This window comes from Balaenoptera ricei, chromosome 3 (assembly GCF_028023285.1).
Source record: "Balaenoptera ricei isolate mBalRic1 chromosome 3, mBalRic1.hap2, whole genome shotgun sequence".
NCBI lineage: Eukaryota > Metazoa > Chordata > Mammalia > Artiodactyla > Balaenopteridae > Balaenoptera > Balaenoptera ricei.
In genome coordinates this window covers 147,323,041-147,344,834 of record NC_082641.1, presented here as the reverse complement: position 1 = coordinate 147,344,834, position 21,794 = coordinate 147,323,041, and the positions used below count along the sequence as shown (strand labels likewise).

Below are 21,794 nucleotides of genomic sequence, written 5' to 3'. Positions count from 1 at the left end.
TATTAAGCACTGAACGTTTTCCTCTCCCAACCCCCTCTAGTCTGCTACTCCTTCTGTGACTGTGACTGCTTCGAAAGCATGGACCTCAAATTTCCCCACTGTTTTGTTGACTCCAGGCTTTTTATTCAAGGGCCTGTCTGGCAGGAGATGTCCTACAAACACATCAGCAATAGCAGATGGCAAATGCTAACAAAAAGGGGATAAAAAGGATAGAAATGATTTCCTCCTACATATTTACATTTACCTGCTCCAGAGATGGTGCATTTGGGGTTCTATCCATTACTAAGTGTGAGCATACGTTGCGCCTGTAATGACCTCATCATGTTTCGTGATTATGGCCTGCTGCCGCCGAACACTTGCAGACAACACTGTGAACTTGAAACTGGCACTCCAATCTCCCCGTGGCCTGTCAGTCATGAGAAGCGCATCTTTATGCCAGCAAGCCCCTCGCATGGAGTCTGACATGGCAATCTTCAGTAAATTACCCTGTCACTGACAATCTTGCAGTTATCTCGCAAACAATCAAGCAGGCAATCAAACTGTTCTGAATTGCCAGTTCAGGACCTGAGAGGCTGCCAATGTCTCCATTCAACAGGGGCATGAAAGCGGCACAGCCCCCCTGTGACACTGGACGATTTATTTTTTTATTTATCCACCTCCTTATTTGTTTGTCTGCTTGGCTTTTTTCCTGGTGAGAGGGGTTTGCAAAGTCTTCGAAAAGGGCCCCATTCTGACTCAGCGGTTATGGGAAAGTGACCCAGGCCTTCCCCATCGCCTCACAGTGGTGTCCTGCATCTGCTTAATAAACATCCTCATTTACTCCACTCTGTGAGGTGTGGCCGCCGCCTATCATCTAGGCGCTTTCTGTTAGAACGCACGCTAAATCATAGCTCTGGCTGTGTCCCACACACATACGTCATATGCTAATTGTAATGGCCACTTCAGAGAAATATGGACGTGGAGAAACTTTCTGGGAACGGTAGGTTAGGCATTCTTTGTCTTGCTTTTGATAAAGAAAATCAGAGAATCTTTCATAACAGTTCTGGCAACGTGACGCAGAAATCAGGTTAATGTTACATTGAAGCCTTTGGATTGGAATTCCCAAGGTAAAAAGCCAAAAAATCTATACAGCGTCAGAGGTAAGAGCCTGGCCTGTGGAATCCTCTAGGCCCTGGCTGTGTGAGCTTAGAAAGATAATCAACCTGGCCGAAACTCAATTTCTTTGCCTTTAAAACTGAGTGATATCAATGCATATATCATAGGGTTATGTGATGGGGAGTTGACAGATATAATATCAGTCTGGCATACAGTATGTGTTCAATGAACAGTAGGTATTACTATAACCAGAAACTCCCTGAAGTTTTCCACTTTTTCAATTTATAAAAACTGGACAGGGCTTCCCTGGTGGCGCAGTGGTTGAGAGTCCGCCTGCCAGTGCAGGGGACACGGGTTCGAGCCCTGGTCTGGGAGGATCCCGCGTGCCGCGGAGCAGCTGGGCCCGTGAGCCACAACTGCTGAGCCTGCGCGTCTGGAGCCTGTGCTCCGCGGTGGGAGAGGCCGCGACGGTGAGAGGCCCGCGCACCGCGATGAAGAGTGGCCCCCGCTCGCCACAACCGGAGGGGGCCCTCACACAGAAACGAGGACCCAACACAGCCAAAAATAAATAAATAAAAAAACAAAAAACAAAAAACAAAAAACAACTGGACATAAAAATAAATGAATGTCCCCTGATTAGAGTCATTCACTGGTATGTGCTATGGGTAGGTTGCATCTTGGCAAGAATGCTATGTTTTCAAATAGTGATAAGATCATAATAATGGCTGGTAATAATAAATGCTATATATTGCACAGGATTTACATATATTCTTGATTTAAATCCTCATGGTAACCCTACAAAGCAGAATAATACAACCCTTAAGCTGCAGACTCTGGATCAGGGTATCTGGGTTTGAATCTCAGATCAGCGACTACCAAACTGCTGACCTTGGACAATTAACTGCTCTGTGCCTCAGTTTCCTTACGTACAAAATGAAGAAGATGATAACATTAGAAGGCGCTGTTGGGAGGATGAAAGCAGTTATTACATATTCAGGACTTGGAAGAGCGCCTGGTGTAGCAAGCACTCACTAAACTGTGTATTATCCCCCGCATCACGGTATCACCCACCCTATAGAGTTGGAAACTGAGGCTCAGAGAAGCCGAGTAAGTTATCCAAGAGGCGGAGCAGCAGCTTTGGAGAAAAAGTAGGAAAAGGCAACCCGTGAGATCATCACCCTTGTCTTCTTCATTATCGGAAGGAGGAGATGTTTCCTTCCCAAAGGGAGGCTGAAGACAGGGCAGTGGACACCCATCAAGCTGGGAAAGTGTGAGCAGCCATGAGATTTAATCACTTCTGAAGGCCTGTCTGCTCCTACAGCTGGGGAAGTGTTTGGCTGTTTGAAATGAACATCTGAAAAGGAATCAACATGAGAAACAAGATGCCTGGGAATTCATTCCCTGCAAGGCAGGCTGCTGAGGACCACGCTATTTACCTGTGAGACTCAAACCCCCTTTCAGCCCTTTACCGCTGGCACAAGGTTGCACTTCTGGGTGGGCTGCAGGTTTGTGTCGGCTGTTTCCAGCCCCTGCCTAGTTTGCTCTGCAAGACTTTTTGAGGAGCTCCTAAACAGTCAAGAGATTTAACCTCAAAGCCTTAACTGAACACCTACTAGTGATGCTACACTCAGGGGGAAGGGGGTCACGGGTAAACAGAGAGGTTACCGAGAAGCCACAGCAAACATCTGAATATTTCCGAGTTGGCTGAAACATGCACAGCTTTTCTGTCTCGGGGAGGCTGCCTGAGTCCATGCATCACTCCTACACGGAAGCAAAGTCTCCAGGAATGAGAGGAGGTTTATTTCATTTATTTCCCCTTTGATCTTCGTAAACTGGGCAGCTTTGGGAGAATCCAGATGGAAGCATTTGGGTCAGTTTTGGGAGAATCCAGATGGAAGCATTTGGGTCAGTTTTGGGTGCCTTTTGTTCCCTGCAGCTTGGTATGCGAGTGACTCCCTCTACAACCTGCATGAACTCCCCGGTTTTCTTGGGCATTAAAGGCTTCAGAGGAGGATCCAAATTTACTTTTCTTAGTTTTATTTTGTGACAGGGTGGCACAAATCGACTCCCACAATTCACTTCAGGCGCCATGGATAGCGCTGCTAGCGTCTGCATGCAGCACTGGCTTGGGAACTAGGCAGCAGCTCAGATTTGAAAAATGAGCCCCACTTTTCCCAGGCCATGGTTTGCTGAGAGGGACTACCAACCACCAAATCCACCTTCCCCACTCAGTGGGTCAGGAGGCCGTAGGGTGGACTGAGTAAAACGTGGGCTTTGAAGACTACATAGTCTTTCACTTATAGGACGCTCAAGAACAGGCAAAGTTCATGAATTACAGTAGAAAGTTAGAAACTGTGGTCACCTTTATGGGGAGGCATTAGCTGGAAAAGAATATAGGGGACTTTTCAGGTTCTGAGAATTTTCTAGATCTTCATCTTATTCACTTGGCTTCACAGGTGAATATGTCTATAAAAATTCATCAAGGTGTATATTTAAGATTATGCACTTTATGTATTTGCTAACAGACTGACTTTAGGCAAGATAATCACCCTCTCTGTGCCCTGTCTTCCTTATGTACAAAGTAGGCATGATGAGGAGGATGGTGATGGTGATGATGGTGATGATGATGATGATACTTCAAGGAGCATTGGGAGGATTAGAGAAGATAATCCACATAAAGTCCTTAGAACAGTTGTGAGTACCTAGTAACCTACTAAGTGTCTCTGAGTCATTTCTACTTCTTTTCTTCTTTGTGAGTCTTCTTGGCATCATATACGTTTGTTTCGCATCCAGAGTGAGGGACTTGCCAAATTCTCATTTTCCCAGGAAAAATACAGGGTGTTAAGGTGGTGAACGCAATATACCCTAGGGCTATTTTTGAGATCGGTTAACAATGGGGAGGTGGGGAAATCAATGAAGCACTGGCGAGAAGGCAGGAGGCAACAAGCTGGGGCAAGAAGGGAGAGACCTGCGCTGTCTGCTCTTTGTGATGGAAATGAAGAGGGGACAGGAGGCGCTGGAGGGCACCCTTCTCTGAGGGCTGGCAAAAGCCAAAGGCTCCTGAGTTTTAGCCAGCAGCATAAAGGGGTTCTTGAGTAAAAAAGAAATATGGCGACCATAGCATTTGTTTTGTCTCGGGAGTTATTTTGTTTTAAGGTGAGCTCCTGCAGGACTCTGAGTAAAGTGTGGGGGGCTCCTCGCTAATATTTTTCTGCCCGGCCCCTATCTATATAAACAATTTGAGTTTCCCAAATCAGCATACCAGCGTTATTCTGGCAGCCTGATCTTACATAAGCTTGCAAAACATACACTCCTTCAGCCAGCAGGAGCAATCGCCTCGCCAATCTGCCCTCTAGAATTGAGGCTGGGCATTGGACCCTGAGATAGCTCAGAGATGCAAATCTTCCAACACCTTAGGGTATCTGGTCAACCCTACATGCATGGGGGTGGAGGTGAGGAGAGGCAGAGGGTCAGAGAGCACCCTGAAAGGGAGAAACAGGGCCCAGGGCTCATGGGGGTCCTAGTCCCGGTGAGGGTGCCCTTCCCAGACAGCATTGCTGATCCTGGCCAGTCCCTGCCACTGGAACAGCACTTAGAAAATTTTAAGGTGGGCACTCCAAAGCTCAGGGAACCACTGGGCTCCTATCCTAGTTAGACAAATAACACAATAATAAAGTCTTTAGAGTCAGAATGGTCTGGTTTTAAAACCTGTTCTATCGTTCATTAGCTATGTAAATTTGGCAAGTGACTGACCTCCTGTGACTCAGTGTTCCCAGCTATAGAATGGACTTAATAGCACCTACGTCACCAGAGAGCACAGAGATGCTAAGACGGTCCCTGTGAAATGAGAAGATGAAGGTACTGCACTTAACACAGAGGAAGAGCTCAAAAAATGTAGGCTATTCTTAATGATACTTCCTGCTCTCCACCAGGGAAAGGCACTGTTCTATTTGCATTTTACCCAATGCCTGCTGACAAGTTGGAAGTGAGGGATAATTGAAAGTATTCTGGCTTGATGTAACTAAGAAGTGAAAGGAATGGGCAAGGCTGACTTGATTTAACCTGGCAATATGAGATTAGTTCTTCATTGCTGCTGTTAGGTCTCCCGCATTGCCAACCTTTTAAAGCAATAGATTGGCTGACAGTGTGCTCATTTGGAAAGTTTCACCTGCCATTAATACCCTGGCTGCCTGATGGACTGTCATTCAGCAGGCATCTCGCCTCTCCCTCCACAGGGCAACCGCCAACCTTAAACATTGCAAGAAGTAAAATTGTATTTGCACTCCTTCTCGAAGGCCTGTTGGAAGTATTCCTCTTGCTTCTTGTCAACTCTTTTTGTCAGTCTGTGAATTCCAAGGCCCGGGATCCTTGCTCCAAAAGCACCTTCCAGCTTTTCTTATAACTTAGCAATGGAAAATCCATCATGTCCAACCAGAGATGTGGCAGAGTGGAGGCCTCCCTGAGAGCTGCTTTGCTGGCTTTCCTAGTCTTCAGGATGGATGTGGGAAAGAAAGCAAAGGCTGCCTAGGACAACACAGGCACTGTTACTGAAGGCAGGGATATGATCCAGGTAAGACCTCTCTTTGATACGACTCTGGCTTTACCTTGAAGCTACTGGGGCATCTGGTCGACCCCACATGACTGGGGGTGGGGATGAAGGATGGTAGAAATTTTATGACAATGATCTTGAAGTGTATGTCTAGATTTTTTTTTTTTTTTGAATGGTTCTTCATCAGAAATGAAACAAACGGACAAAAACCAAAACACTATTAACCAAACCCTTTAAAACCAATGCTTCTCAAATTCTAACCAGCATCAGAATCACCTGGGGAACTTGTTAAAATGTAGATTCTAATTCTGTAGTCCTAGACTGGGGCTTGAGAGCCTGCATTTCTTACAAGCTCCTAGGTGATGCTGACGCTGGTATTCTGAGCACCGTACTTCTATAAGTCAGGCACTAAACCACTACTGGTCAAGTCGTGCTCCCTGATTCCTTGTCCCGGGATCACCTCAGTGATGTTAAGATACTGACCCCTGTTGTCACCCACACCCAGTAAGTTCCTGAGAGTGGAAACTGGGACTCTGCATTTTAATGAAAAGGCCCCAGTGATTCCTTAGTTCACTAAAGCTTGAGACCCCCTGCTCTGAATTACTGAAAACACCTTTCAGATATCCACAGCAGCACAACTGACCCTCAACACAACTGACCCAGCACAACAACCGTAAACCAGCTTTTCCAAATTATGCCTCCTGGGGGTGTTAATAGGGGTTCCCTGAAATAGAAATGGGGGTGGGACAGGAGGGTCTGTGGTCCAGTGCAGTTTGGGAGATGCTGGTTAAACAAAGTTAAACTGGTTTAATCGCACCAGGAGTTCTCAGAGCCCTTGATGAGTGAATATGCATCAGGAATCTTTACTGTTGCAATGGAGTGTGCAGTATTTCCTGACCATGGACCCCGTTTGGCTTGGAGCATCTCCCTGCAATCAGCCTTGCTGGTTGGGGAGCACTTCACGAGAACACAGAGCTCTAGGTTTGGGGGTTCTATCCCAGGAAGGGCCAGCCAAACCTTCATCTATTCAACAGTCACAAGTGGCAGCCCCAGGCTTGATTGACTGTCTCATGAAATGCAGGTTTTTGGGTGATCAGGCCCAATGCAAACCACATCACCACTACTAGCACATCAGCTCAGAGCCTCTGTCCTTGGGCTCCCAGAGCCTCCCCCAAACCAATGCATTTCAGCATAGGGGTCCTGTGCTAGGTGACAGTATCCTGGGGGTGACAGTATCCTGGGGGCGTCAGCACAACCATGAAGTGTTAATGGCAACCATGTCTTATGAGAGTTGATAGTTGGCATTTAGGAAAAGTTTACTAAGTGCCAGGCACCATGCTAAGTGCTTTACATGCATCCTCTCATTAAATCACCACCAGAACTCCAGGCATCATTAGCCCTGCTGTTTACAGATGAAGAATTGCAGATTTAGAGAGAGGTTAAATACCTCGCCTAAGACCATGCAGCTTTTGTATGGTGGGGCTGGGTTCTGAACCCAGTTTGCTGCACTCCAACGTTAAATCCTACATGCAGCTGCCATGATAGGTCTGTTACCGTTAAACATTCCGAGTGGCCGATACACAGCAGCTGTTGTACCTGCCACTATGACGTGCTTAGTGCCTGCACCAAGCTCTTTTAGTTAAGGCAGGACTACGTCAAACAGAAGAGGGATAATTTAAAGACACACTGAAGGGCGACTTAATTTTTGGAAAACTGGGACACAGAATGTTTTAGCTGCCCTCCGCCCCAGCTCCTAACTTTACCAGCTTACACTTCTGACTTGGGTGGACCACCGCAGGGCTGTCCCCCTCACCAGCGGCTTAAGCTCCTCTGTGCCTTCTCAGCCTGCATCATTCGACCTTATCCAGACACCATCCAGTAATGCTCACAAGAACCCTTTGAGGAGGCTTCTGTGATCTCTGCTTTGCAGATAAAGAAACTGAGGCTCAGAGAGGTTAAGGGCCTTGCCCACAATCACACAGCAAGTAAATGATGGAGGAGTGATTCACCCCTAGGCTGTCCACCTCCGAAGCCTACACTCTTGGTTTCTACCCTCCCTTCTTCATAGGAGGCTGTGAGTGATCACAGCCATATCAAGGTTCCCTGTGAATGTTGTAGAATGTGGGGAAGGAAAGGCCAAGCCTTCAGAAAACATTTTTTTTTTTTCGAGTTGCTGTTTCTTTCTGTCTTTCTCTTTCACCCTCTCTCTCTCTCTCTCTCTCTCTCTCTCTCTCTCTCTCTCTCTCTCTCTCTCTCTCGCTCTCCCTTCTTCCCCTCCCCCTCCCATTGCTGCTTCTCCGCAACCCAGACAGAGCATCAAGGAATAATGATCTCACTTGATCAGAAAGTTTTCACCTCGGACATCCCTGACAGGCTTCTCTGGCACAGTCTCACCCTTGTTAGCCCGGGGCCATGTTTTTATCCCCAGGGGCTTTCTACCCTGCCTGCAGCTGTCTTCCCCCCTTTCCTGTTACAAAAAGCCAGTGGCAACAGAGAGCAGGGGCCTTTGATCTCAGCCACCGATTTCCCCACATGCTCGCCCTTGCCCTGCTGTTTCTGGCCTCTCCCAGCCCAGGCTGCTCCACTCCACACGCCTGTTGACCTCATCAACCAGCATTTCCAAGAGCCCACTGACAGGTCGGACAGAAGCGAGCCGATGGCCGGGGAGTCCAGGCCCGGCCGGGGGTGGCAGCCTGGTGGGGTGCCAGACAGTGACCTGCTGGGCCCCTCAGAAAGGCAAGGGGCTGTCACCACCGACACCTCTGAGCAACAAGCCGGAACAGTTACTTTCCGCCGGAGGAGAGATCCCGTCTCTTGTGGGGGAGGTGGGAGGACCGGCCCCAAAGCTGAGAGAATTAGCAGCTTTGATGACCGTGTAAAGAATAGAGAAATACCCACAGCCTGGCGACTGGGAGAAGGGACCAGACTCAGCCATCTACAAACTGCCTGCTAGACTAGGGAAATCAGAAGTATGAATTCCTAAACATGGCCATTACTACACTCCAGGCACTGTGCTGAATACTCCTTAGAGATTTTCTCACTTAATCTTCACATCCACTCTACTGCGTCGGTACTAGGAGCTGGTATTGTACTGCCAGTGATGAACACAGGATCTGGAGGTCTGCAACACATTGTCTGTGTGGCTTTGGGCTAGTTACTTTACCTCTCTGAGCCTCAACTTCCTCATCGGTAAAATAGAAATAATAATCATATCAGCATAATAGAGCTGTTGTGAAAGACTAAATAAGCTTTATGCAAAAGCACTTAGCGGATAGTAACCATCTGTTTACTCTGGCTTCCTCACTATTCCGCATCTGGCCAAGCAAGCCATCGTGTGGGAGGTCTGGGCTCACTCAACAGCCATCCCTGGCCGCCCCTGCCTTTCCTCCTGTCTTGGAGGAGGATTATAGAGCTTGCCTACCTACTGCCATCAGCCCACAGGAAGCCGATACACTGGGTGAGCAAAGTCGGCTACAGAGGTGAAGAGGAGCAGAATCACGTGTTCACGTCTTAGTGAAAGAAACAGTGTATCTTACATTTGGATTTTCTTGTCATTGATAAAATGGTGTCAGTGATATACAGTGACTTGGGTGTCATTGTCTGTATGCATGTGTTTCTTTAATCCCCAAATGAAACTTATTCATCCTAAAATAATCTATTGAATAAATGACAGCTGCTTTTTATCCTAGATACTTCTCATTAAAGCTTTCATTCTTCAATTCATTTAATAAGGAATTGACCAAGACAGACGGGGACCCTGAGGTTGTGGGCCTAGATTCGAGAGGGGAAACAATGAACAAATAAATGTATAATAGACTTTGCAAGAGTGATAGTGTTTTGAAGAAAAGTAAAGCAGGGCAAAGGGTTGGAGAGGGTTCGAGGGGAGCCAGGGATGGCATCTCTGAAGAAGTCATGTTTGGGTAGAAACCTCAATGAAATGAGGAAACAAGTCACGGAAACATCTGGGGGAAAAGCATTCTGGGCAGAGGGAACAGCAGGTGCAAACGGCCAGGGTTGGGATGTATTTTGTGAGCTCTGGGAAGAACAAGATGGTGGATGCTGGCCCAGTGGAGGGAGAGGAATAGAAGGACAAAATGAGATCAGATGGAAGCAGGGACCTGCTGATGCAAAGCAATGGCCAACGTTGCACCTGGACGCCATTCTACGGGAGATGAGACGCCCTGGGAAAATACCAGAAGAGGCGTGATGTGACCTGACTTTTAAAAGAATTCTTCTGAGGGCTCTGTGTGGGATAGACTGGCCGCTACAGGAACAGTAGCCCAGCCTAGCAAAGCTGGTGGCATGATCTGGGTGGAGGTGGGAAGACATTAAGAAACCAGGGCCTTCATAATTAAGAATAGAGATTGGAGGGGCCAGACAAGGGTGCGTCCACAGATCTGTGCGGCAACACGCAGGGACAAACGTGGCAGGAGAGAGAGCCAGGGAACCTGCCACGGAGATGTGAGCCCAGGGATGTCTGCAGCGTCCATATGCCAATCAAGTCACCACTGCCTTGCGAAGCAGAGCATCTCGGCTTGTCTCCCCATCAGGCAGCCCAGGGCCTCCACGCTTGGAGACATCACTCACTGCAGGCTCTTGAGCTCCCCTCTAAAGGGGACATATTGTGCCAAGTCAGTGGTTCTCAAAGCGTCAGCATCATCTGGGCATTCGCTAGAAATGCACGTCAGCGGGCCCCATACCAGACCTATCGGATGAGAAACTGGGGGAGAGGCCCAGCCTGACCTGTGGCTCATGCCTTCCGGTGACTCTGATGCCCACTGACCTACCGGAAGCACTGTGCTAAGTGTTTTGCACGTATAAACTCATCTAAGCCTCACAGTGTCCTATAAGGTAGGAACCGTCATTAGCCCCACTTTACGGAGGACAAAACTGAGGCTCAGAGAGAGGGAGACAGAATGACTTGCTTCTGCTCACACTGTGCAGCAGTGGAGGAGCCAGGACGTGAACCAGAGCTTCCTGACCCCAAAGCCTCGTTACCACCCTGCCAGGCTGCTTCCTCCTGCCACGGGCAATGAGGAAACATAAGGAAAGGCCCTTCTTTCTTCCCTGCTCTGAGCATGTGCGTTCAGGAATAATCCAAGCAGACACATCAGTTTGAAGGAAGAGGGGTCGTTGCGATTTTGGGGACCAAGGGGCTAAGTGGAGGGAGGTAAAGCCAATACTTGGGGTAAAGTGCACTCTGCCCAGCCTGGCACACACGACCTGTCTCTGTCTGTCCAGACCTGCTTCCCCAACCTCTCCCTCCTCCACTCTCCACACCCTGAGCCTTCTCAGATGTCCCCACATGTGCTCTGCTGCCTCTGGCCTCTGTGCCTTTGCCATTTTCTTTGCCCACAATGCCCTTCTCTCTTGCCTTATCTAATTCCTCTGTAGCTTTCAAAATTCAAGCTTTACCGGCTCTGGAAGGCTTCACCGTCCCTCTGCTGGTCTGCCATCGTCCCTTGGCCTTATGTCTATCATGGGCACTTAGGATACAGCTTTGCAGTGACTGGTTTCACATATGCCTCACCCCCCATGAGACTGTGGATTCTTTGCGGGTCTCTGTGTCTCGTTCATTCCTGCAGAGGAGAGGCTCGGTGTATATTTGTTGAATGACTAAATGATTTGGGGGGTTCTGTCCAAGAGTGTGGCTTGTTTGGGGGGAGGTGTTTGCCATCATCACCATCAGTGAGAAGAGGTCTGTGCAGGGCAGGGACAGGAGGTGGTGAGGGAGGCCCACCTGGGGCGCAAAATTAAAGAAGGCGCTCACTCTCAGGTGTGAGGTTCCTCTGTTCACCCTAGTCTAGGTCCTGGGTCTCACATAGATCTTGGCTCAAACCAGCAATGCCAGGCACCTGTTCTCTGAAGGGTGACTGGGTCCCTTTGGGGGAAGCACGTACTGGATTTAAAGGCAGGAAACTTAAGCCTCTGGCTCCTATCTGCCCCACCCTGCTACGTGGCCTTGAAGAAGTTACTTTCCCTCTCTGGGTTTTGCAGCCGCTGAAGACTGTATATTTCAGCCTTTCTGTATCTGACATTCCTGGGCTCCATGATCTCACAGTGCCATGATCTCCCTATCTCATGAAGACATAGTGTCCCTCAGTGCGTGGCCCTACCCATGGGTAGTGCTGGTAGTACTGGCTGGGCAGATCAAGGATGAAATACCTTGAGGATTGAAAAGGGAGGGAATTCCCTGGAAGAGGCTTGGATTTTGCTGTGCGTGTGGAGAGAGGCGCAAGCATTGGGCACAGAGCTTTGGGGGACACCTTGCAGTTTTCTTTGGATTCACATTTGGCCGCATAATTCTGGCCCCTCTCCAGTCCCCCAGAGCTCGTGGCTGAGAAGATGGAAAGTCAAAGAAAAGAGCACAGGCTTTGGGGCAGCTGTTCTCGCTGCAGCGTGGAGAACGCCTAGCTATTTAAAGTCCAACTGCTCCAGTTTCCCCCGCTGGCCCCCGGCATTCCATTGCAGAAGTACTTTGTGGCAAAAATGCACTCCAGATCCAAAACTGGGGGGGGGGGGCGGGGGAAAGCTAACACCAAGGCTATTTTTCAGAACGCTGCAGAATTCGTGCTGCTGAGGGGCTGAGGGTGTTAAGGAGATCTGCCCTGCTCTGATCCCGGACACGAAACTCAGGTGCTGCAAGGGGCCTACAAGGAGGGCTCTTGACCTGCTTTCTGAACCCTGACTTGGCTACATTCTAGCTGGGGGACCTGGGCAAGCCACTTTACTTCTCCGGCCCTTAGTTTCTGCTTCTATGTAAAGGATAATAAGAGGCTCTCAGGGCTCTCACGGGCTATTGCCATGATTTATTTGGGCAGTTCGGTAACGTCTGAGCACAGGCCTGGCCTCTGATAAGTGGTCCATGCATCAGGCCTTTGACATCGAACCAAAGGACACTCCCTGTGCTGGTACTTTCCAGCTCCTCAGGTACGTTCCTGGGAGATGCTAGTGTCTACGTCAGATTTGTCAGCCCTGGCATTACTGACACTTTGGGCTGGACCATTCTTTGTGGTGAGGTTGTCCTGTGCACGCAGGACCTTTAGCAGCATGCCTGGCCTCCATCCACTAGATGCCGGCAGCACCTCCTCTCTTTCTCCTTGTTGTGACTCATAAAACGACAGACACTGACAATGTCCCCCCGAGAGCAAAGTCACCCTTTGCAGGGAGCAACTGGTCTGGACTGAGGGGAGGATTGTGGGAGCAACGGAGCTAATCATGGCACCGGGGCCCTTGAACCTTCATTCAGATGCTGGTCACAGAAACCAAGAGGGTAATCTCTGCCATCTAGGCGGTTTCTCTGGCCAAGGCAAAAATAGAGGAAGCCAACAGAATGATACAAACGTTACCTCTCTGCCACCAGTTAGACCTGTGTTTTGATCCTTTAATTCCCTAAAATAAGTCCTCAGTGATTTAAATTATCAACTTTTTTTTTTGCAGACTATGCATTTTAATTACAATTGTATGAGGAATATTTGATTTGTTATCTAATCAGGGAAAAATATATAATCCCTTAAGAGACACTTAATAACCATTTAAACTATTAAAGATTTGATTAGAAAAGACTGAAGGTGATATGTTAGGTAAACTCATGAACAACAAATTCCACGGTCAAATAAATTTACTGTGAAAGGGGAAAGTTTCTTACTATGGGAAAGTTTTACCTTGGAGGTGATTTTTCCGAAGACCTTTTTGCGACAGCACACATTCTGTACTTATTTGAACCTTCTTCAGAAACAACTTCCAAATTCCATTAGTGTTGTAGAAGAAATGTGATGCTGGCTTTAAGGTAGAAAAGCAGTATGTTGTAGTGGTTAGATGAAAGGCCTGTTTTGAATATGACCTTCTTGAGGTACCTTATCTGGGAAATGGAAAAACTATGAAGAGAGAGACTCATAGACCTTACATTTCTGGTGTGAAGAAACAGGTAACATAGAAGAAAGAAGGGGTAATTTAGGGGTGTGACATTTGCTGTGAAGGAAACAACAGAGGGTGGTGGGAGAGAGAGGTGAAACTTCCAGGTCAAGATAGGCCTCTTTGGGGCCTTTGAGCTGAGACCTAAGAATGAGTAGAAGAAACCAGTCAGTCATGCAAAATGCCCAGGTCAGAGTATTGCTGGCCCTGGACCAGCAAAGGCTCTTAGGGAGGATGAACTTAGCTTGTGCAAGGATGGGAAGGCTGGCCAGAGTGGATGAAGCAGGGCTGCTACAGAGGCTGTTGGGGACACAGTGAGAGAGAAGGCAGGGACCCATCATAGCAGGTCCTCTAGGCCAAGGTGAAACATTTGATTTTGATTCGAGCTACAGGACAAGCCCTTTGAGGGCATGACATCATCTGATTTACCACGTAAAACTATCCCTCTGGCTGCTGTGTGGAGGCACAGAGAACATGGGCACAGCAGCAGCTGAGAGATCCCGCTGGTTGCCTATTCCCATGATCGAGGTGCCTCCAAAGCCCAGCACAGTGCTCTTGAAATCTTACTGAGTATAGCTTTTATATGCAATGGAGAATGGATTCTATCTTATTTTTTTTTTAACCTCAATAGAATAAAAGAAAACTGAACCCCCAATTCTCAGTCTCCTAAAGAGAAGATTCTCTAGTCCAATGTGCCTAGGAAATCAAAGATCTTATTTCAACTGGAAGATCCTGAATAATAATTTCAGCCCCCTGTCGCCACGTGGTCCTCTAGGAGTTCAGCTGCGGCTAGTTCTGCTTCCCTCCCAAAGAAGAGAGCCCCAGTGCCTGGCCGGGTGGCAGTGGCCTCTAGGTCAAGTTTTCCTTCGAAGCATTAGATATATTGCTTTCCTCTCTGGGAGCTAATCATTTATGGCTCCAGTTACATTTCCCACAAGGTCTTTGGACTGCAAAGGGAATCCTTATCCAACCCAATTAATAGAGCGATGTTGCACTTTTAAGCTGTCCCCCACCCAACCCATCCATCAACATGATTTGCACACATTAATCAAGGCATTTACAATGGGTTCACCAAGCTTTCCCTCTCACTGGATGAAGAAATGGGACTATTTGGACTTGTGAACCATAACTCTTCCAGAGTCCCTGAAGTCCCGAGCTTGGCTCTGCTAAACGCACAGACGAGGTGAGTTATTAAATTATAACTAAATGCCGGGAGATAAATGCCGGGATAGCGTCCCTGAATCATGTCAAACCAATTTGGATGGTTATGGGATGCGGAGAGAGGGGGAGGCGACGGTCGGTGAGGTGTGGGTTTCGTCTGTTCCAAGTGCTTTTGGACAGACTCCAGTGTTATTTCTCCTCGTTTAGACCTGGCTGGAGTGCCCTGAGCTCAGGCCAGCATCCACATCTCTTAACCCAAGGCAGCCTCCTTTGGAGCAAAACAAGGAACCGAGCTTCACAGATGAAGGTGGGCTGGGAAATTCCGTTCTGAAGAGCAGCCTGACTGAAGCCCTTAATTTAGAGAGAGAAATGTCGATGCTGCTGGTGGATGGAACAGCCCCTACCAGGGGCTCCCGGTCACACAGATCCGTGGAATTGAGGGCGACAAGGAGAAAGGCTGAAGACCCTGGGCTTAGTATTGCGACGGGCTTTATTTCCTGTCCTGCAGTCAACACCCATGCTCCGGGACAGTCCCTTCCTACTGCGTCTGCCCTCACACACTGGATTGTAGTAATAATACCACCATGTTTATACATCTTGTCTTTTCAGATGGATTCAGTGAGCTCTTTGCGGACACTCTGTGTCATGTCTGTCTTCGTATTTCCAAAGGCCTAATGTTACTAATGTCTAACATTGAGTAAACCCTCAACGAATGTTTGTTAAAACATGAATGAATGGCTGATGGATGGATGGATGGATTCACACCCTAATGACAGAGAGTTAAGGGATTTTTAAATTTTGAGACAAACATTGGCCACCTCTCCAACCAGGAATGGAGAGCACTTCTAAAACATACTAAAGTTATTTCCTCAGAAACGAAACAGGAAAATGTGTTTATGTTTTTCCAATTACTTCTTTCTACTTGAAGTAAAATTCCCCTTTCTTCACTTCACTCCTCTTGTGTTCTGGAAATTCTAGGGGTAGAGGTCTGGGAATAGGCACCATGACATTGGGCTGGGTCAGCCCACCCAGGGGAAACCATCATTTGAACAAGTTTTTCTCCAAATGTGGTCAGCAGACCACTTGCGTCAGAATCCTCTGGAGTGCTTGATAAAAATGCAGATTCCTAGATTCCATATCTGACTTAATGAATCAGAATCTCAAAGGCCTACAAATCTAAATTTTAAACAAGCTCTCCAGTGTGGTCACGCAACACTGAAATCTGATGAGCACTGGTTAGAATCTCAGCGGTTCTGTCCTGTGGGAAAATTATGGGTTAGGCGCCATCTCTGTGGATTCAGCATCCATTCTAGACAATAACAACAACATTAATACTAATAACATTAAAGCTAGCAACAGCCAACACAGGAGGGTATCCTATGAGCCAGGCACCTTGTAAAACGTATCACACACATTTTCTCAGTGAAACTTCACCCCTGTTCATGGAGGTGGCATTGCCATGCCAATTTTACAGACAACAAAACTGAGACTTTGAGGAGTAGAGTGACTTGCAGAAGTGGGATACAGAGACTGAGCCCCGAGCCCAGGCTCTTAACTCTATGATGCTACAGTGTCATCTATTCAGCAGTCAGGGAAGTGACAGGAGAAGGAGCAAAGCATCTAACTTTCAGAGCTGTGTTGAAGCAGAACAGAGGGAAACAAAGACAACTCCCTAGTGTGGTCAGGAAGGACATGGGGCATGGTGACTCGTGGATAAGCTCAGCTTCAGAAGGGCCATCTCCTACCCCTCCACCTCTGGGCCACTGCCCACAGACTGGAGACAGCATCTGATAGGATTCCATGGGAGCTTCAGACGGGCTCCCAGGCTGGCTCACAATGATGGGAGCCTTGGGCTTCTATAGACAGAGGGCCGGGGCCCCTGACTCCAAGTTCTGGGTGACAAAGGGGTGGAGGGAAGGAATAAGGACTGTCTTTCTAGGCCAGAGAACCTACCAACGCCTCCCCACCTCGAGGTTTCCACTTTGAGAGAAAATCTACACCCTTTCTCCTACCCCTGGCTGTGATGAACTAAATCTCACACCTCTGTCTCGGTGGTGATAATTAAATATTATCCTCCTGTCACTTGATGTACATGTTGTGTGTATTCTCAGACTGTAATGAGCTCGTATTTGTCTTCTGTAGCAAAAATATTTCTTTGAGTCTCTCCTTTTTCAAATTGGGGTGAGCAGTTCAAGTAAAGATCTCTCACTATTAAAAAGACAGCCTGCTCCCCGGCACGTCTGTCTGAACCATTTCTACTACTTCTCAGGGGCCATGGCAGGTGAAGTTTGTCCCTTCAGAAGCAGCCAATGCTTCCTGAGTTTAAGTTGGTGGTCATATGGCTGGGGGTGTTGGGAGAATTTGAAAGCAATGGGAGTAAGAAGGTAGGAATCCATAAATTGTTCTGGGGGGATATTTGAAGGCAGCCTTTAAAAATTGTTTTGGGGGGATATTTGAAGGCAGCTTTTTTCAACAGGGTTTCTCGTCTAAGAACCAGAGAATCCAGAAAGTATTTGGGTGAAAAATTCCCCAAGTTTTCCAAGGAAGGTACTTAGTACCATTCTAGATGCATCGGAGAGAAGTTCATTCATTCCACATAATGGCTGGCTTAGGTCAGTGGCTCTCAAAGAGAACCTGCGTTGGCATCCTCTGGAAATTTACTAGAATCTGCAACAGCATTCTCTGGAAATTTACAAGAGATACAAATTCTTGCATCCTACCCCAGACCTAGGGAATCAGAAACCAGGGTAGGGTTTAGCAATCTGTGTGTAATCAAGCCCTTCAGGTGGTTTTGCTGTAAGCTAACATTTTGGAACTACTAGTGTCTGTAGGCATTAGAGCTTCTTTCTCTCATGGAGGAACTCAGGTTGAAAAAGGCTGTTATGGGCTTCAAATATCTATATCCATATTTATATCTATATTTATATCAGTTTAAAATAAAAAAAAACTATCACTTTAAACTTGAGATTTTTAAAAAATGGAGAGCATTCCTAGATGGAAAAATGATTTGCCTCTTCCAGCTCACTTTGGAAGGGCACTCTATTATTTTCCCCATTCGTGAGGTTTATGACAAATGTGTTCACTGCAGCTGCTCCCCAGGCCTGGGCGTCTGCTCTTACCCACCCACTGCTACATTTAGAGACCCACACAGCTCTTCCTGAGAACTGGCAAAGCAGGACAGAGCCTGGGGCAGAACTTCCACCCCCCCCCCACCCCCCCAAACAAACAAAACAGTGATGTAATTAGTGTGCTACAGGATTGGATCTGCAGTTGATGAGGAACAACTTTAATATTTATCAATAAACAGCGAAGTGCCGAGCACACCTCCTAGGGAAGTAATTAACCACTAAGAAGGATACTCTGCACCGAGGAATCTCCTCCAAAAAAAGACCTCAGTTAATTGTGAATTGCTTACACCAGGTGAGACAGAATCCGTGCCTACCCCTCTCACCTGACACAAGCAACTCTGAATTAACTGGGAGTTTCTTTTTATAAACACGGGTGCAGAGCCTTTTTTTCTTGGTGGTTAATTACTTCCCTGGGAGGTTGTTTTAATAGTTCCCAAAACAAGGCCATTATTGTCTTTAGCATAATCACTGCCTCATTTGCTTTTGTGCCCTGCCTTTCCGGGTGCCTCTTGCCTCTGCCTGCCAGGAGGGACCCTGAACTGTGCCCCTTGGGCCATCCTCAGGCTGGGGACTTGCAGGGTTCCTCCTCCAGCCCCAGCACTTCAGGAATTTGGTTTTCTCCTGGTGGGAGCTGGGATCAGGGTGGGGCTGGTGGAGAGGGAAGTGGGTGGCGCAGGGCACATTGTGGGAGACTGAGTCCCCCTCCCCTGGGTGCACCGTTCCAGCCTGTTTGCTAAGCTTTCAGCTGCTGACACCAGCGACAGGGAAGAAAGCTAGGACAGCAGCTCCTTTCTGGAAGAGGAAGGAGTGGATCTGTAAACAACCGCTTTGCTTGGTGAAACCACCAGGGACCAGAAGCAAAAACAGTGAACGTTACCAGGGAAAGTAGCGCGATTTTGACCGTCTCTCTTGGGGAAAAAAACGTATATGGAGTCATGGCTCACTTTATTCAAAAATGAATTAAAGCGGCTTCTATTTTGGCTCTGTTTCAGGAAGGTAAATGAATGAATGGGAGCTCTGTAAACTGCATCAAGTCTATAAACTTTTTTTTGATTGGTGTACTCCTATCAGCATATGCACATTTGTTTACTTACAAATTGTAGACATGTTACAACTGCAATCAGAGGTTATGGAAATTGTAAAATGTCTATCAGGAGGATGAAGAAAAATAAAAATAGTGTGTCTGATACTTTCAGCCTTAACCCAATGGATTGCACCTCACTCTGGACATCGGTGAAGCTGACCGACCCCTTGGGGCCATGAGGGCAGGGGCTGACAGTCCCAGAGCCCAGGGACTGGCACATACAAGACGATACATATTTTTGTTAAATAATCAGACTCATAGCCTCTTATACCCTGAAACAGCTTCTGCTCTGAGGGAATTCTGACCAGTTAGTCATTTTGGTAGGGTTGGATGACAAGCGTGTACTAATGTTACGGGAGAGCATGACTCTGTGTTCTCAGGAAATCAGGTGGTCCATATGCTACTGCACCCCATTTAGCCCCAGAATCTTAGCACTCCATCAGGAAACAACACAGGAAAATTCAGCTAGGGGTACAGAACAGAGGTTAGCAAACTTCCTGTAAGGGGTCAGAGAATAAAAATTTTAGGCTTTGTCTAGGCCAACTAACCAACATTGCCTTTGAGGGTGAAAGCAGGACAAAACATAGATGGATAGTCGTGTCTGAGCTCCAACAAAACTCTACTTATGGACACTGAAATTTGAATTCCACGTAGTTTTCGTGTGTTGTGAAATACTCTCCTTCTTTAGGTTTTTTTCCCCGCAACCGTTAAAAATGTAAAAACCATCTTTTGCTCGCGGGCCGGTACAAAAACAGGCAGTGGGTCAGATTTGGCCCAAGGGCTGTGGTTTGCCAACCACTGGGTAGAACATGGACTTTGGAGTCAGAGCTGGGTTTGGGTCATGAGTTTACTATTGGTGACTAAGTTATCTTTAAAAAAGTTACTTAATTGCTCTCTAGGCCTTGGTTTCCTCATGTGTAAAAGTAACATCTCAAAGGGCTGAAAGGATGAAGGGATGCACTGCTTACCACCTCTTAGCTCAGGGGGAGCACATACTGTCATCACCAGCACAGACTTGTTTGTAACTCCCTGCCCTGGAAGGTCTGGCAGGGACGGTCACCCAAAGGCAAAGCCGGGGCCCGGCCACCTTTCTGTGGCGACGTGTACTTGAGAAACCAAAGCCAGCATCCAATCCCAGTGCCCCCGGCCCATGTCTCCAGGAGCCCCCGTTGGCCCGAGGATGCCCGTTCTCTGCCGCGTTTGCTTCAAAGGAAATGTTACAACAACCTTTGACACTAGCTGAGGGGAGGTCTTTCAGGATAAAGGGCTCATGATGACCATCTATAAACAATGCTCTGCTCTTGAGGGGCCGGGAGTTAGAAGACGCTTGCTCACCTCCCTCGTTATCCTTGTTATCCGCACAGGAGGTTTCCATGGCAACGTTGCATCCGGGCCCTCTCCAGCCGGTCTGGCAGACACACTGCCAGCTGTTCTGACCCAGTGTGCATCTCCCGTTGCCGTTGCACAAATCGGGGCAGCCATCTGGTTGGAGAAACGGAGAGGATGAGAAGGAGGAACGTGAGGCCGCGCTGGGGCAACAGGGGAGCCATGCAAAGGGGGAACAAGGCCACAGGGCAGCCGCTGGGCCAGCCGCAGAGTGGGGCCCGGACCTGCCTCGGGAAGAGCCGGGGAAGCAGGCGACTCATGCGGTTGCAAGACGTTAGCAGGGGCCCAGATGCAGAGGATCCCCAGTGACACTGACCTGTGCGTAGGGGTCTGAGGCAACCTTCCCAAAGTGGGGAACATTCCGGAAAGCTAAACTAGCCCTGAGCTTACGACACACCTAGCCAGGCCGTTATTTCCAGCCCGTTGGCTCAGGATGGTTGCTACCTCAAGAAAAATCTTTTCTTTCTTTCTGTTTTCAGAAGAGCCTTCTGCAGAAGAGAGAAACTTCCCTATCAACCCAGAATGGAGGCAGAGTGCCCTCCATCTTTCAGAATTTTAAAGCTAAATTTACATGCGATTAGCACGAGCTTCTTAGGACCAAGAGCTGGATGGTTCTGCTGGGCTATTTTCATATTTCTGTAGTATTTCGCTTTAAGGGGCACTTAAAAATGTTGGCTGCCAATCATTCAACCTATTTATGGCATGATTTTAAAATACTGCAGGATTGGAAGGCTGGGGAAAGAGTAGGTGCTGAGTGCCATGAATTGGGAAAAGATAGAGGAATGCTTATGCCCGTGGGGGAAGGCAGTGGGGTTCGAGGGATTCCTATTTTGTGGTTTTCTTTTCCTTTTGGGGGAGGTGTGTGAAATCAGCAGCCTACCTCATTCCCTAATTGCTCCAGCACCCAAAACAATTGCAGCTACTACTCCCTTGACCTGAGCGTGGGCAAAGACACCCTGGATGAGGAAAGAAGAGAAAGAGTGTGGGGAGCACTATAGAGAGATGGGGAGTCTCTGTGGCAGAGCCTCTGTCGCCATTTATAAGACGTAGAGAGAAGCACAGGATTGGTAGGATGTGGCCGCACTCACAAAACCTACTTGCTGGCAAGAATTCCTAGATACGTTTTTATTTTTCTTTCCTTTAACGGCTTTACTGAGGTGTAATTTACATACCATAAAATTCACCTGTTTTAAGTGTACTGTACAAGGCAATGACTTCGAGGAAATTTACAGCGTTGTGCAACCTAGGTATGTTTCCCTACTACATTTAAATATATTCCGAAAGACCATTAATTTAATTGTCCTCAGAAAATAACTCTCCTGAACATCTCTCTCTCTCTCTCTCATTCTGTCTTGACATCTGCTACCATCTCTATCTCCATCTCTTTCTATATCTATTTTTAAACCACACAAAGAGCAGGGTAGCTTGGGCCGTGGCGGAGGGATGGAGCACTTTGTAATGATGGAGGTAATTGATT

General features: G+C 47.7%; 1 protein-coding gene across 4 annotated transcripts in view; it reads right to left on the bottom strand.

Moving 5' to 3' along the window:
• The window catches only part of TENM2 (teneurin transmembrane protein 2), a 998,550-nt gene that overhangs the window by 106,813 nt on the left and 869,943 nt on the right, over positions 1-21,794 (bottom strand). For all 4 annotated transcript variants that reach the window (XM_059917647.1, XM_059917648.1, XM_059917649.1 and 1 more), the window contains one exon: positions 20,267-20,413. In XM_059917647.1, the coding sequence (XP_059773630.1) occupies positions 20,267-20,413 (147 nt within the window). The remainder of the gene's footprint in view (positions 1-20,266; positions 20,414-21,794) is intronic.